General features: G+C 34.8%; 1 protein-coding gene across 20 annotated transcripts in view; it reads left to right on the forward strand.

Moving 5' to 3' along the window:
- PPFIA2 (PTPRF interacting protein alpha 2) overlaps positions 1-16,982 on the forward strand; it is a 349,964-nt gene that overhangs the window by 252,770 nt on the left and 80,212 nt on the right. For all 20 annotated transcript variants that reach the window (XM_032999748.2, XM_032999750.2, XM_042792153.1 and 17 more), the window contains one exon: positions 14,499-14,615. In XM_032999748.2, coding sequence (XP_032855639.1) covers positions 14,499-14,615 — 117 coding nt within the window. The remainder of the gene's footprint in view (positions 1-14,498; positions 14,616-16,982) is intronic.

A 16,982-nucleotide genomic window follows, 5' to 3' on the forward strand; every position in this document is an offset into this window, starting at 1 on the left:
AATCTGGGGGAAAAAATGACTCCTAGTGAGAATGTCATTGAAAAGTATTAAGTTCTTGTCTAAAACTAAATGAGTATACTTGGTTTAATATTTGAAATATACACTTTAATTCACTCTACTGTACTTCAATTTCAACTGACTGGGAGTTAAATCTATGTTGGGATTTCTTCATTTTGTGCATGCAAATCAGGGCTTTGATATTGTTTAATTGTAGTTCATGTGTAGGTTCATTTCCTTTCTGGATTTTTATTCATATTCTATCCATCTGTTGTATTTTCATGTTTTGTACAACCGGTAACACATATGGTGATTTTAATACAGATACACTGTATAGAAAATCTAATAAAGCTGACTACACGTACAGAATAGTGGTGTTTTCATAACAGATGTGTCCAGTCAAAATAAATGTAAACAATCTCATAGTCTCTAGGTGACAATATGCAGACAAAGCATACAAAATTTCATCTGGGGAAGACTGCTTTTACTTGGAGGGAAATATATTAATGTAATCAGAAGAGGAAAATGGATTTGCAGTACAAATAGCTAAATACTTCATTTTAACCTGTGCAGGATTTTTCAAACAGAATTATATAATTTAATCATGGGAAGTTTTCAATTAAATGCTTATGTAGTAAGAACAACTACATAAAGCCCTATAGGCACATTATTTTATTTATGGTCAATGTCCTGGGTACTAAAAATATGTTTGTATGCTTAAACATATATATCAATATATAATTATATACACAAAGTGTATATAATGATATAAATAAAATATGTGTATGTATTATCATATATATCATATATATATATATACACATACACACTATGTACATATATTTCGATAACTTGTATATTGTTGAAAACAATGAAGATCATAATGTTTCTGCCAAATCTGTCCTCAACTTTGACCAGCTGGAATTCAGACCCTGTGGTACCAATGACCTCTAGGGGTTTTGTATCATGGTTTGTGTACATTACTAGTATCTTTGTGAGAATAATAATGAAAGAATAATTTTGCTATTGTTTTGCAGACCTTGGTTAGAACAAAAAGCTGCAAGAGAAATTAGTCAGCAGGTGTCAAATAAACACTATAATGCAACCACGTAATTGATATTTGTTATTATTCTTCCATTGTGCTAGTCTCTGTAAAAGACAGTTCTTTCACTGAATCATATTTCCTACAATTTTTGCGACAAATTAAAAGTACTACATTTTTGTTTACTTAGATAAGGGTTTCTGAAACAAATGTACTGAAATGTACCTGGTAATCTTCTGTGAAAAATCCTGACAGATACTCTTTTTCATAACAGCAACTGCACGATTGCTTTAAATGACTCCTATTCTGTTTACAAAGCGTTGCCAGTACACCATAGAGATAAGTGGTGCATGGTCTATAGTAGGTGCAATAGTAGGAGACAGTTGTTTACACAGTAGCACTTAATTTGGTTCAGAATTCATAATCATAGAATCCTAGAATGGTTTGGGTTGGAAGGCACCTTAAAGACCACCTAGTTCCAACCCCCTGCCCTGGGCAGGGACCCCTTCCCCCAGCCCAGGTCACTCACAGCCCCGTCCAGCCGGGCCTTGGACACTCCCAGGGAGGGGGCAGCCACAGCTGCTCTGGGCACCCTCTGACAGTGCCTCACCACCCTCACAGGGAAGAATTTCTTCCTTAGATCTAATCTAAATCTACCCTCTTTCAGTTTAAAACCATTACCCCTCATCCTATCTCTGCACTTCCTGATAAAGAGTCCCTCCCCACCTTCCCTGTAGGCCTTCTTTAAGTACTGGAAGGCCGCTCTAACATCTCCCTGGAGCCTTCTCCAGGCTGAACAACCCCAACCCTCTCAGCCTGGCCTCACAGGGGAGGTGATCCAGCCCTCTGAGCATCTTTGTGGCCTCCTCTGGACCCACTCAAGCAGATCCATGTCCTTCTTATGTTGGGGGCCTCAGAACTGGTTATGGCAGGGTTGGGTCTCAGGAGAGCAAAGTAGAGGAGGAGAATCACTTCCCTCGACCTGCTGGCCACACTTCTCTTGATGCAGCCCAGGGTACAGTTGGCTTTCTGGGCTGCGAGCACACATTGCCGGCTCATAGACAGTTTTTTATCCACTAATACCCCCAAATCCTTCTCCCCAGGTCTGCTCTCAATCCACTCATTGCCCAGCCTGTATTTGTGCTTGGGATTGCCCCAACCCGTGTGCAGGACCTTGTTGAACTTCCTGAGGTTTGCGCAGCCCCACCTCTCCAGCCTGTCCATGTCCCTCTGGATGCCATCCCTGCCCTCCAGCATGTCGACCGCACCACACAGCTCGGTGTTGTCAACAAACTTGCTGCGGGTGCACTCAGTCCCACTCTCCCTGTCACCAACAAACATGTTAAACAGCGCCAGTCCCAGCACCAACCCCTGAGGAACGCCACTTGTCACTGCTCTGCAGTTGGACATCAGGTCATTGACAGCAACTCTTTGAGGGCGACCATCCAGCCAATTCCTTTTCCACCAAGTGGTCCATCTCTCAAATCCATGTCTCTCCAATTTATAGACAGTGAAGCGAAGGAGACTAATAAAACCTATTGTCTTATTACCAGCCTAAAATATTAGTGTATTACTGCATTTAAAGTATAAAAATGACTGCTGATCCAGGCATTTAGTATTCAGAAGGACTTAGGGCTCAGTGATGGTGTAAATGAATGACAGGATGTCCTGCAAGTGTTCCCATTCTGCAGCCAGCTGAGTGCCACAGCTGTGGGCTACTGCTGGACCACAGTACCCTTGTCATGGACAGAAGCGAACTTTGGATGTATGTCAATAAAACACTGGTAGACAGGACCTGTCAATAGTTATCAAGAGCACAGACCACCTACAGTGAAAGATCACACGTGGTTAGTATTTTCATGTTTTTCAGTTAAAATTATGAATCTGCCACAGGTTCAGAGCATCTCCAGTCATCTTTGCATGTTGTCGGTCATTATTTGTACTTCAGTGACATGAAAGCAGAGTCTGAAAGTGCTACCCACCATACAAGGAGGGTCACAGAGAGCAGTGCCTATGTCAACATTATAAGAATAAAATAATCAAGACATACCAAAAGCTGCAGAAGCAAGACACTTTAGCTTTCTGTGAGAGAACTTGAAGCATAGAAGGTAAAGACTTCCTTAAACCATAAAAGAACTATGACTGAGGGCTGGAGCACAGTGTACTACCTGCCCCTTTTGCCACAAGGTAAAGACCTTCTGGCTTTTTAAGTCAACTGTCTTCTGCAATGCTCCTCTGATCAGTTTCAAAAGCATTTATGTAAATCTGAATGTACATTCTCCTGCAGAGCTTGCTATCATGCTGAATTTCTTGTAATGATAAAACAATGCTTCTTGTCCATTAAGGAGTAAGAGCATAGAGATTCTATTTCAATTTCTGCTTATTTAAACTCCATATGGCACAAACGTACAAGATTTGTTTTCATTAAGCCTACTATTGTATAATCTCCAAGGGCTGTAAAGACTCCCTCACAAGGATGATTTCACCTTAATAAACATTTCTCCATAGCAATGAAAACTAAATAGCAATATTAATAAAAGGTTAAAAATATCAAAAAGGAAAAGAGGAATTTATGTAAAAATGTTATGTAAATATGTATTACTCATAACTCCTACAGGTTTTTTCTTTGAATAAAGTAGTATTTTTCTTGACACGTCAGGACACATTTTAAAGGGCTCAATTGTGTAAAGTTTCTGGAAAGCTCAACACTTAAACAGCAATAAAATGCACTGGAATCCAAGCAAATATAAAATTAACCTAGCTGAGCTTGTCAATCAGACACGAACACTTAGTTTACAAATAAATTTTCAGAGTGCTACAAAAGCCCTACTTGCAAATCTGTCTGATTATTTTTAAGTAGTTGAATGGGAGAGAAGACAAAGTGCTAAATTAAAAAAACTTTTATATTTTTTTCTTCTGCAGCGTGAGCCCAGAGTGCATTGTTAGCGCTGAAGGTTTCATGCACTGCCTTCCAAAGTTGTTTTTGCAATCTGAAAAGGCTTTTTTTCTTTTCTGTTGTTCTCTCAAAGTGTGGATAATATTGATTACAATGCTGTACAGTCCACAGTTATTTTAACTCCTACCTGTTGTGAAAATAAAGCTCTAAGTCCATATTTGCACTTTTAAATATAACTGGTTGCAAAGCTCATAACCTGCATTGCTGAATGGAAAAACTAAACCATTTCAGTATCTTCAGGGAGATTCATTTTTAGCTGTTATTTAAAAGACTCTGAATGGATTTTTGGGAAGTTTGGTTTTTGAAATCAGAATATGCATTTATGATAGCCTGAAGAACATCTTGTATTCACTTTCTCAATATATATATATTATATAGCCAGTCAACAATCCTATGCAGTTCATTTGATCATGATACTGAAATGTATTGAGGTTTTACCTACCATTCTGGGAAGAAAGATCCCTGCTACTGCAAGCCAACACCTCACTTTTCTATGTGTGTTAATTTCATTTTATACGCAGATAGCTCCAAAATTCTACATTTGCTTGTCCATTTGGAAAAAAAAAGAAAAATCTGTTTCTTACCTTAATCCCTTCTTTATCCCATCTATAAAAGTGAGACACTTTAGTAGATGAGAAGGAATTTACATTATTAGACCATTTTGCAAATCTTAGACTCTAATTTGCTGTTGTCTAGTAAAGAAAGCTGCGAAGCTATTGGAGGCACACACACCACCTCTCCTGGGTTTTCAGTAACACTTTGGTGGTCTTATTACTGGGCCATCTCACTAGTACATGTTTCATCACTGTTATTCAAAGATGAGTCAAGCTCCCTACTTGGGCTCTTCCTTTGATCACTGTAGAAAATTAAGCCAAACAGAATTTGTGACTCAATCCCATTGATTGCTGGAAATAAATAAAACATTGTTGACAAGCTAAGCAAATCATCATTAGTGGATGACTAAATACAGTTGGTTTGCTGTTGTTGATTAGTGTATACATTTTTTATTGGGAAAAAGACGACTTGTAAGAATTTAAATGGCAGGTGTCAGGACGATGTCTGCCAAAACCACCTAAGCTAGTGCATTGCTTTACATATTGAAATTCAAACAGGTCTTGTTGCAGTGCAGTCAAGCTGCTAATCCTGAGATCCTTTGTAGTGTTCCAGACGTGACTCTTCAGGGCAGCTACCACTCTGTTAGTACCTCTGCTTCTCACTGCCAGAGCTTGTGATCCAGCCGCTGTCCTGCAGGGCCTGGGGTTACATCCACTTTTGTGCTATTTACTGGTGGACCCTGTAGCTTGGCACATGCAAGGCTTCCTCTAGGATCCTGCAAACAGTGACAGCATGGTGTAACTTAGAAGTGGTTTCTTTCCTGCAAAATATGATTATTGTGACAAAAGGTACCATATCATGATTTTGCCTTTCCTGCCTGGTTTCTTATTTTATTCCAAAGCACATAACACAACATAAACAAATATGCAGGGACATGTGTAATACTCATATGTATGAATGTAGGGGTTCCTCCCAGTTCTTCAGGATGTATATTTTAGTCACGTTTAAAAATAGAACAGTTCAACTGGAATATGTTTAAAGCCTAGAAATGTCTAATCTCTTGCCAGAACAAATTAAAAACCTTAATAATGTATCTACTTTCAGGCAAAATTTAATTTCTTCTTCAAAACACTTGCCACTATACTGTAAAAACAGATTTCCATTTAAATCTTTTCATACTAGTTTGACTACTTCTAAACCATCCATTATAACCCTTATACAGAGGTTTTGTCCATGATTTCCCAACTGGTCTGTTATGCAAACTTATCAGTTTTTTATTCAGTAATGTGAATATGTGTGAAAACATATGCAGATAAGTGTATACTATGCTATGATGGAATTGCTATAATTTGGCAATCATGAGGCTGCAAGTGGTTACAAAGCAGTGGGACAAGAATGAGTAAGATCTGGACAGTGGGGAATGGAAAGACTTTCAGAGAGCACTGTAACGTTTTGGTTTTGGTTTGTAAATTGCATTAACTTTGTAAACTGGAGGAATCTGCTAAGAAATTTCAAATCCCCAGTAGATTTTTCTCTATACTTGTATAACATCCCCTGCCCCTATAACAGAGAACACATTTCTGTGACTCGGTTAATGCAGTTCCTAGTTTTGCATCCTATATGAAACTGTGTTGAAGTGGAAACTTGTGACCAGCAACTCCTGGGTACTTGTTCATGCTCCTGATATTCTGCTGATAAACTCAGTCTGAGAGGATGGAGGCACAAATGTCTTAAAGTACTACAACTAAATCTGTTACACCTCAACTGACAGTGTCATCAAAATTGCAGTAAAAGCTGAAACTATCCAGTGGGATTCTAATTAAACATTGAAAATATCTTTTGAACAGGATTATTAAAAGATTCCTTTTACTCATGGAAAAATACAATGAAAATTAGTATTTTGACATATATGATGTTTTTATGTAAGTCCTGTTCTTACAATTTACAGCAGGCGTCCAGGTTACCTGCAGTGAATGACATGCATCCTTCCTAAACCTTTCCTCAAGGAGTACATAAATTCTCACACTATTGTCTTAGTTTGGTTAAAATGTCCTTTCCCTCATGAAAAAAATCCTCCTTTTATAATACCTGTTTGTTACTCAGATTCAAAAAAGGATCAATTTGTTTTTCTTGAAAATGTTTTGCAAGTGTGCATCCCATGCTGTGTTTTTCCTCCATGAAAGTGTGAAAGAAATATAGTGTATTGTTCATACAGTATCCTGATAATACAAAATGCTGATTACCATTATAATTCCTTTCAAAATTTACATATAAAATGTCAAGAAAATGTATGTGCCTTTCTGGTGCTATAACTAAAATAAAATATTAATAATGGCAAATTTCTTGTACAATTGAAGCAGTTTTGATCACACTATTTAAATATCTCTGAACTCTCTAACCAGTGGCTTCTGAAAGGCTGTGTTGAAGTTAACGCAAATTAGAAATATAACTGGAAAAGGCTATGTTTATGAATGAGAATTTAAATTTACATTGAGGCAGAAGGAAATCACCTCAGTCTCTAAGCATCCTTTATTCCCCATGCTACACTTAATATTTACCATATAAAATGATAGAAATTGATTAAAGCTTAGCACAAGCTATCCCCATCAAAATTAAAGCAAAATCAGAAGGTGAACCAGGAATCTGAATTATGTTCTCAGTACACTGAAATCTGATATTTAACACTGTTTAAATGTAGAGTGTTATGACAGAATAATGTAGGAGGACATCCAAGTAGGCAATTTCACTGTTCACTGAAAGACTTACATAAATAAGATCTGGAAGACTAACACAATATAGTCACAAGAAGTTTTGTTTAGCATACTGTCCATGTAAAAAGAAACACCTTCCTGGTAAGAGAAGATTAGACAAAAAGCCTTCTTGATCTATCAGCTGTAGCAAAGTAAAACTTGTTATCAGTGAGTTTAATTGCCTAGGACAGATTTGTTTCAATGTTGGAAGATGGAAGAAACAGGTTCAGTGGTTTAAGGTAGGCCAAGTTTATAAAAAGCAGCTTTTCAAAAGCTTAAAATAATTGTCTTCCTTTAATGCCTTACATTTTTTAAGTGATACAGGTTCTTAGTGGTTTTAGGGGACTGTCTAACATCATATACCTGTGTTAAGAGCCTCTGTTAACAACAAAACAGTATATTTAACTTGTTCTAAAACTATTTAAATTAATGATAAATTAGATAAATTCAGAGTAGAAAAAATGAAATCGTTAAGTAAAAAAAAAATTCCACTGTTTTAAACTTTAGAAACAATCCTATAAAAAGAAACCTCTGTAAACATTTTGCCTTACATGTTTATTAATTAAATTAAATATCTTTATATCTCTACATACTGTAATCATTTATTCAATGGAAAACAAAATTAAATCAAGGTGATTACAGTAATTGCATTTAAATCCTTTAATGGTGGATGGTTTTAAATACAGTTTAAATAGCAAAAAACATTAAAGAAAGACTCAATAGAGAAATTTATTATGGAACTATTTTAAAAATTAGAATAAGATTTTATTTGACCTATTCAGAGGCCATATACTTTTGAAAACATAGAACTATTTTTTTTTTCTATGTACCGTACTGTGTACAGTTCTCTGTACTGTATACACACTGTGAGAAGGGAAGTATGCATCCATAAGGTAACTGGAATAGTTTTTCCCACTGTGTCTGAGAAGTGGGCAGGACCAGGTTAGTGTATAATACTATATTACAGGCATGCTTTTTACTTCATAAATTTCTTTCTGGAATTTCTTCAGTCCTTGGATGGTATTTATTTTGCTTAAATCTAGTCATTGTAATGGGGGCCTCTAGTTTAAGATAATCATCTGTTTTTCCTTCAGTCAGAGGAAAATATATGCATGTCGTTCATCCCAGCTATTTCAGACATAGAAGACCCAGTGGCAATGTTTCTCTCCAACATTTATAGAAGAAATCAGATAACCACTTTAATCTAAACGCTCAGCATTTTGGTTTTTCAGTTATGCTGCACTGTGCCAGCCAGATAAATTCAAGATTTTCAGCTCAGTTATTGTAATTCTGTCTTAAGTCACTGGGTGATAATGGGCTGCCAAAGGCTGAAACAGTATTTTCACTCTAAGTAGACCATGCTCTGCACTGAGTTCAGATATGGAGCGCTCACTTTTTACAGAACAATAGCACTGGGAACAAGGTCTCAGGAGACAAGATTTCAAGCAAAGGAAATTTTTATGGGTAGGAAAAGTACCCAGAACACCATCGTTGTAATTTACAGTATATGCTATCCATTGATAGTAAAAACAGCCTCTCTCTGAGGATGTAAGAACCCTTACAGGGAAAGCAGAGTGCCGAGGGCATTATTTTGTTTGGTCCCTAACTGGTCAAATCTTATCAGGTGACACCACCAGCGATCATGTCAGATTTCCAAATCCTGAGCCCCCGTGAGCATTCAACTACAAAATCATTCTTCCCATTTAAAGTTATCATTCTCCCTTCCTGGACTTGTCAGTGGATGGACCAAATATCACCATGATTCATAACAGAAAAACAAATGCATTTAGTTCCTTTCCACCAACCTGGAGGGATTAATATTAATATTTGAACAGGGAAATATTTTCTTATGTATTTATATCTTATATCTAAACCACATCTGATAAGTTTCTTGGTATTTTATAGGTTATGTTCTGCTTTCTTACTGGATTTAAAGTAATTTGATAAGGAAAATAAGGAATTAATTCAGGCTTGTTCTTACACATCTGGTTTCAAAGTAACAGTCATCTTTCTTTCTGTACATGCTCACAAAAAAGCCCAAAACACCAAAATACAGGACAAAAAGCAGCCAAAACATCATATAGCTCTGAACAAAACCATAAGGTGTTGAAGAATGCTGGTACTTTGAGGGAAAGTCTGGCAGTGTCTACTGCTCCTAGGAAATCTAATAAAAGCTTTTCCACTGATGCTCAGGAGATGTGTACAGTATTAAGAAGACAAGACCAAAGTTCTGTGAAACAGATTTTTGAATGACATCAGACTGCACAGACCAACAAGTGTGTAATTAAAAAATGTATCTATAATAGGCAACTGTTAATAAAAAAAGTGTAATGTGTTGGTAGTTCCTTTTCATTGCTGTTATAGGTAAGTATACTGAGTATTCATCGTAAAGTTAATTACTGGAAGCCTGAAACTAGAATGAGGTAATGAATGGCCACTCAAACAATTGGAAGTAGGGAAGTGATTGTTTCAGCAGCAGAGGTACCCAGTCATTTAGGATTTTGTATGTTTAGAAATGGATTCTGATCTCACACCTCTCACATAATTTTAAATTTATTATTTTGTAAAATATGCAAAGTAAACATGTAGAAGAAATGCTTTTCCAGGTTCTTATTGTATTGTCACAGTCTTTGCACTGTGCAAAGACTGCATCTGTTGCATCTTCATGTATAGTTTGTGCGTTCCACTTTATTTTTATTTTGTCCAATAAGCCTAGCAAATATTGCCATTGTTTGTGTGCAGATTTTTCCCTTCCTTTTTGGTTATCCTTCACAGTTTGGTGTTTTTTGCAACTTCAGTATGAATCTTTTATTTCTTTTATTTGTACATCTTACTGTCCTACTACAGATAGTAATCAGACTGTTTCCCTTACTAAATAGATGGAATTGATGCTATTGCTTACTGATTTATAGTCATGTGTAATCTTTATTCATTATGAAATTATTCTCTTACTACCTTGTCCTTTTCACTAACATGGCTGATGGGTATGGTTCTACAACATCAGGCACCTCAGATCAGTTCTGTCTTATGTGTTGATATCCTGTTTTATGGTGTACTTTAATATTTGAAATTAATATTCCCTTAATACCTGAATTCAGACTATTATTTCCAGGTGCAAAGGCATGAGATGTAGATTTGGTCATTTATAGAAATGAAGACCAGTTGTAATTTTGAATCTGAATTGTTGAATCCTAACTTCATAAAAAACATTGATTCAGTGATGTTTATAGATAATGGACACAAATTCTGCTAAGATTTTGCAATGAAATTATATGGGTAATATAATAGGAATGTTTACCAAATTTGTAATTAAAAAAGCTGGGCTTTAGGAAAGTTTAAAATATTTTAGAGTTGAGACAAAAAGATAAAGTTGTGTAAGGATATGTTCAGAATTATTATGACAGCCTGGGGCTTTAGGAATTGTGCCATTTGTTTCTATGTACATTTGAAATCCAGAAGACAGAATCTAAATCAGTGGAAGTTCTTTAAAGTTTCAATGTTATAAAATTGTCCCTTGTCAGTCATAAAAACTGTCTACAAAAGTGAGAATTCTGAGGATCAACATGCTTGTGGGAAGAGTACAAGCTAAAGGAATGTTTCTTTAAGTTATAGGATATTTTCATGGGTTTAAGCCACAAAAGTCAGAAAGGTTCAACTAGAAAAATAATACTCTACATTTTAATATTCTTAAATTGACAGCCATTGTTTCATTTTTCTCAATCAAAAAAACAACTATTCAGTTCAGCTGGCTGAGTTTGGCAAAGTAAGCAGGGAGCCAAATTTAGACTTGGAACAGGAAGCTATCTTTAGACTTAACTATGGAGGGACTAGCAACTCTGCGATTTTACACTCACTTTAGATTAGAGTCACATTGAAATGTATTGCTCTGGTCCAGGTCAAAGTTTAACAAGTGTGTTAAATAGCAAAATAATGTCTAAGATAGCAATTTAGAAAAAGAATCTAGTCATTTGAGGCCCACAATGAGAAGTTGGTAAAAAATATGTGATATGTTTTATCCTATTTTAGCAAGTATTTTTTTGGACTTGAATGTTTAGGTTGATTGTCTAGTTTGGGGTACAACAATGATAAATGTAACAATGGTATTTATCCACATTTATTTTCTATTAATCTGACTTTGAAGTTTTTTTGTATTTTGATTTGGTTTTAGCAGATATGACTCCATCCTCAATAATGTTAACTTTTACTCTTTCAAAATAGAATTTATCATGAAAATAATTAAGAATTTAACCTTAGGGGGTTAAATAGTACGTAGGTACTTGGAAATCTGTCTGTAGAATGTTTTGTAGTAGATATGTTGAGTTGAATATCATAAACATTAAAGCAGCAATATAAGAAATAGGCATTTCTCATAAGTATTATTACTGAGTTTTATCTATGTTGAACAAATTGTTTCTTACCAAGATCGGTGCTATTATCACTGTCTGCTGTTGTAATGATTATTAGAATTTAAGAAGATTCAGAGGCTACCTAGGAAAAAAATTAGAGCTGTCTGTGTCTCCACCTATACCTATTCCATCATCATCATCCATTCAGCAGTGTTTTGACTACCTATGTAGAAAGTTACCCAAATTGTTCTGTAATTAAATCAACTAATTTATAAATAGTTTGCAAATTACTGAAAGTTGAAGTTAAACAAGAAATAAGTAATAACAAGAGTATGATAGCAATTAAAAACCTTTTGCTTCAACAAACTGAAAAGTAAAAATTCATGTTTATTTATAAGACACAGGAGAGTTTCTGTGCTTCCTTAGGAGCATTAATTCTGCCTTAATTTATTCTTTAAATCAAGAATAGAGAATGAGTATGAAAGCAAATTAGCTGGGTGGCTCTTCACATCTTAGATCTGTTATCTGATGACTACACTAGAGCTCAAACTTTTAAGACGTACCAGACTTCAAACTCCATGTTGTTCCTGTATACAGTTACTCTGCATTCATTACAGTAATAAAAACATTGAAACAATAAGCTTTAATGATGGATTCTTGACAAAGAAATTGTTCCCAAACATTAAAAAATCAAGTGGATCTCCCAAAATAATGATACATGATGTTGTATTCTTTTATTTGCCCTTCACTTTGAAGGGATAATTGATTTTATTTATTTACCTATAAGAAAAATTAAACTATTGTGGAATATGTGATGAAATGATAAAATTTTGTAATAGTGTTTATACAATATACTTACTGAGCTAATGGTCAATTACTGAGTTGTATTATACACATGTAATAATTCAAAATGAAGGCATAGTGAAATCTGCATTTTAATGGATCAGTGAAAGATTATCATGTGAAAATCCATATCTCTTGCTGGCTGACAGTTAACATATCCTGTGATTTTACATTTTTTTCACATGATGTATAATTATTCTCCATAAATCATAATTTTATAACATATACATATCTCACATAATCTACCCGAAAGTCACTTTTAGCAGTAATTGATGGGTAATTTTGCTTGGTGGGAACCATAATTTCTGTAGGTTAGATTCGAGAACCATTTGAACCAGAAAGAAAAAGAAATAAGTGAAGCTATTTAAAAAAATAAAGTTATGAAGTTACCAATTACAGTGTACAAAAGGAGTCTATGCTAATGTGACTATAAAGATCTATTTCTGTTATTTAAGACAGACCTAATTCTCTTATTTAAGCAAAATGTTTTAAAGCTCAGTGTATTTGTACAACCCCAAAAGACACATATTGTCTCAGACAGTTTTAATTCCCACTCTTTTATATTTTCCCATAATTGCTTTGGGTGAAATTTTGTCCTCAAATCTTGGTTTGGGCACTGATATCAATGGGAGTCACACAAGTTCTACAAGGGCTGTAACTTGGAATTTAGTGAGCAGTGAATCAGCCTGACTCATATCACAACAGTTTTCAACTTTTATATAAAGGAAGAGTTGTTTAAAGTGATATGTCCCTGAGATCTCAAATGCTGGTCAGAGCTGACTCAAATGGTCATTACAATCAGAACTTAAATGGAAGTTAAAAAACAGAATTTAGAAAAAAAAAATTGTTTTTACAAACTAAATTATTTAGATCAAAATAAATATATTTTAATGTAAATTGAAATGAAATTAAATTAAATTAAATTAAATGTCCTGCAAAGTCTTGGCTGCTGTACACACGTAACAGGTAGTACTGCCTTATATCTTCCCTCCTATCCCGTATTTTTTATTCTAGGACACAACGGTGTTTTAGGGATTTTCTGACTCAGGATTTGTGCAAACACAGTACAGTGACAGAACCCTTCAAATTTACACCAGCTTTCTAAAACCAGCATCTATACATCCTACCACTGTTCTACTGTGTTTATTACACAAGGTTGTCCATTCAGTAAATAATTTACTAGATGTGCTTATGAAAGAAGAATGGTACAAAGAGATCTAACTGTGCAATTTATCAAAATAAAGAGTTATATATTAGCCAGATCTTCCAATTATCATAGTATAGCATGTAAAACTTTTTAAAGACCTTAATCTTTCCGTCCTATGTATTGTCTGAGACTAAGCTACAAAGTCAGAGATAAAGCAGCTTATTTTCCAGTAGCTGCATGGGATTTTTAATGGCACTACCAATAAATAAAACAATATTTTTAATACAGTAAAACCTACTTGTATATACACTAAAATAATCAATGAACACCATAGTAGAGGAGTTTTACATACATGTTTTTCTTAACAAAACACACTTAAAACGTATGTTGCAGTTACTAACAGATGGGAAGTTGACAGAAACTATCACTTTGTTTTACATCACTTGGTTTTGATTCATAGCCTTTTGGCATTGTTTTCCTACAATGCCAGTTTGCTATCCATTGAGTTCTATATGACAGAACGAATCTTGTTAAAGGTAACAAAATCAACACCTAACAGTTCTTTCATCTTTCAAGCTAAGAAAAAAAAAAAAAAAAGTACTCAAGTACAAAGTAAGGATAGAAGGCAAAACAAGACAGTGTTGACTATCATGTCACTTATTGGTTCCTTTGTATCCTTAATGGCCTTTACTCATTATTAATGTATTTGGGTTTTAAACCTCTCTGCATATACAGACATAATTTTGCAAATGCTACAGTTAACCAATATAGGATTGAAATGTTAATAGATTTAACAAATTGTCTGCTCAGTAGTTTTTCAGTTTCTTATATATATTGATCACTTATTTTCTTTCTTTTGCAGATTGTAGCTTTGCGTGAACAAAATGCACACATTCAAAGGAAAATGGCAGGTGGTGAAGGTCCTGCTGAATCCGAGCATATTGAAGGAATGGAGCCAGGCCAAAAGGTTCATGAAAAGGTATAAAATGTTAGTTTACATTGGATCACACAATCAATATGAGAAATAATTAGGTGTTAGAATTTTGTAATGTGAATATTTTATGGGACGTCCCTTTAGCATATTGGCTGCCTACTGAAACCAGTATCAAAAAATTAGCTTCTTTAAATAGAAGGAGATGTAAATGGCCAGGTCCTTGCTCTGGTAGAGTATTGAGTTAGTCCCACAGCTTATAATAAACTTTTCCTGGAATTTTTTGAATAATACTACAGTTAAGGATATTATATCCTGCTGAGTGATCCTCTGCACATCATATTCAGAAGAGCAAGGTGTAGTGGCACGTATATGTGAAAGTGTATATATGCAAAAACTGCTGCCAAAATAGTCCGTAGTGGAATGACAGAGACCTAAAAACTAGAAAAAGTATTTTTATTCTGTGTAATCTATGGATACTCTTCAAATTCATGTCCATGTTCATAGAGAGAGAAATGAAGACCATTTTACTTAGCACTCTTTCAGTAAGAAATAGGTGTATAGAATTTAGGCTAAGTATTTGCTGCTTAAGGCTGAGAGAAAAAAGGTAGAGAATATCTAATTTAGAAACAAGGTTTTCTTTTAAGCCTTAGTTTTCCAGACTGATAAAACCCAAGTTGCATATCTTCCTCTCTTGCTTCACAGTTATTAAATAAAAATGCAAGCATAACATAACATTTGGCAGACAGCTGAAATGAGTAGATCTGCTGCTTGTATCTCTGCATTTTGTCTAATGACATGTGATGAACAGTGGCATAAATCATACCTATAAAAAATAACACCATTACTTATTTATTTTATAGGCAATCCAAATTACAAGGGCAGACTTGCAATGCAAGCATTAATTTTATGTTTTGTGGTTTATTTTATGTGTGTGTTTTTCTTTGAGTAATCTCTGTAGTTGAGAAACATACAGTAAACAAATACTGTTCACCTACTTACTTTCCTTTTCCTTGCAAAATCTTACTTGTTAACACTTCTGTATAATTTTTTTAAAACAGTGAACATCCCACTCATTTGTGGTTTTGAATACAACCACACTGCTTAAATGAAGATCTCTACTTTTTCACTTTCTTTGCAAGCTATTTCTTCTGATTTGATCCACTGGGCTCTTTTTTGAAAAATCCTGGAAAAATGAGACATTGCCAAAGAATTGAAAAGCTAATGTCACACCAATAATTAGAACAATATGAACAAAGTTACATTGTCTGTTTATCTACACTGATATTAGCAAAATTATGAAAAAGCAATAGTGAAAACTGAGAATTAAAAAAAACAGCTCCAGAACATGGAAATCAAATAATATTCAAATGAGAGTTTATACATTTTCTAGAAAGTAAGTAGTTTATGTATATATATTTTTATAAGACAAAAAATTTGGTTCAAAAGGAAATTGTTCTACTGTACTGTAAATTGATTTCTGTAAAACTATGGCTCAGTACATAGTAATTTTTTTTTTTTAAATGAGCCGTAAGGGAAAGCAAACTAGTTAATCTTCAAGAAACAGGAGTCTTATTAATGGTGAGAGGGTGTAATCATAAATGGAGACTCATTATCACGTATAAATGAAACATCTCAAAAGAAAATAATGGTGAAATAGAAGTATTAATTATGAATATTTATTTACACACACAAAAAAAAGGCAAATATTCTAAAAAGAGTACCAGTAGGGTTTATTTGCTACACCTGATGCACCTCTGGGGAAACTTGAGTGCAGGGTGTTAGCAAAGTGTTACTAAAGTTCATCTGCTGCCTCAAGTTATTCCACCAGCAAGATTACAGGATGTTATTTATCCTAAGCAAACCCAGAATTATTGTGAAGTTTCAGGGCAAAAAGGGTTGGTGTTTTCATCAGGCCTTGATGATAAGCTTCATAGCCAAGAAAGAATGATGCATCCTGGAGTGTAGCTGTGCAGCTGGTGTTGCCAAGTGATTTTTGGTTTTCTCAGCTCTGGAATAATGTTTCAGTAACTGGCAGGCAAAACCAGTCTAGATCTCATGTAAAAGCAGGAATGTCTTTGACCAGTGGATTTCTCCTTAGTGAAAAAGAATAAAAAAAAGAAAGCCCACAGATAGATTTTGCCACAACCCTTAGGTTGAAAATATATGAATTTTCATACAATTTCATAAGTTTAGGTGGTTAATGCGGCAATGTAGAAAAAGATTGTTATCATCTGGTAGAAGACCAAATAGGGAAAACTTGCTATCCATTCAGATAAGGTTCTACTATAAATCAGAAAGTGGGAAGATAAAATTGATTAACTGTCTTAGGAGCAATAAGCAGAGTTATTCAGAAGGTAGGACCTACACTGAAGATAACCTGGAGTGATGTGATTGCCAGTGACAGAGGTAGGA

The sequence above is a fragment of the Tyto alba genome, unplaced genomic scaffold (genome assembly GCF_018691265.1).
Source record: "Tyto alba isolate M040663 unplaced genomic scaffold, T.alba_DEE_v4.0 Super-Scaffold_2, whole genome shotgun sequence".
Classification (NCBI taxonomy): Eukaryota; Metazoa; Chordata; class Aves; order Strigiformes; family Tytonidae; genus Tyto; species Tyto alba.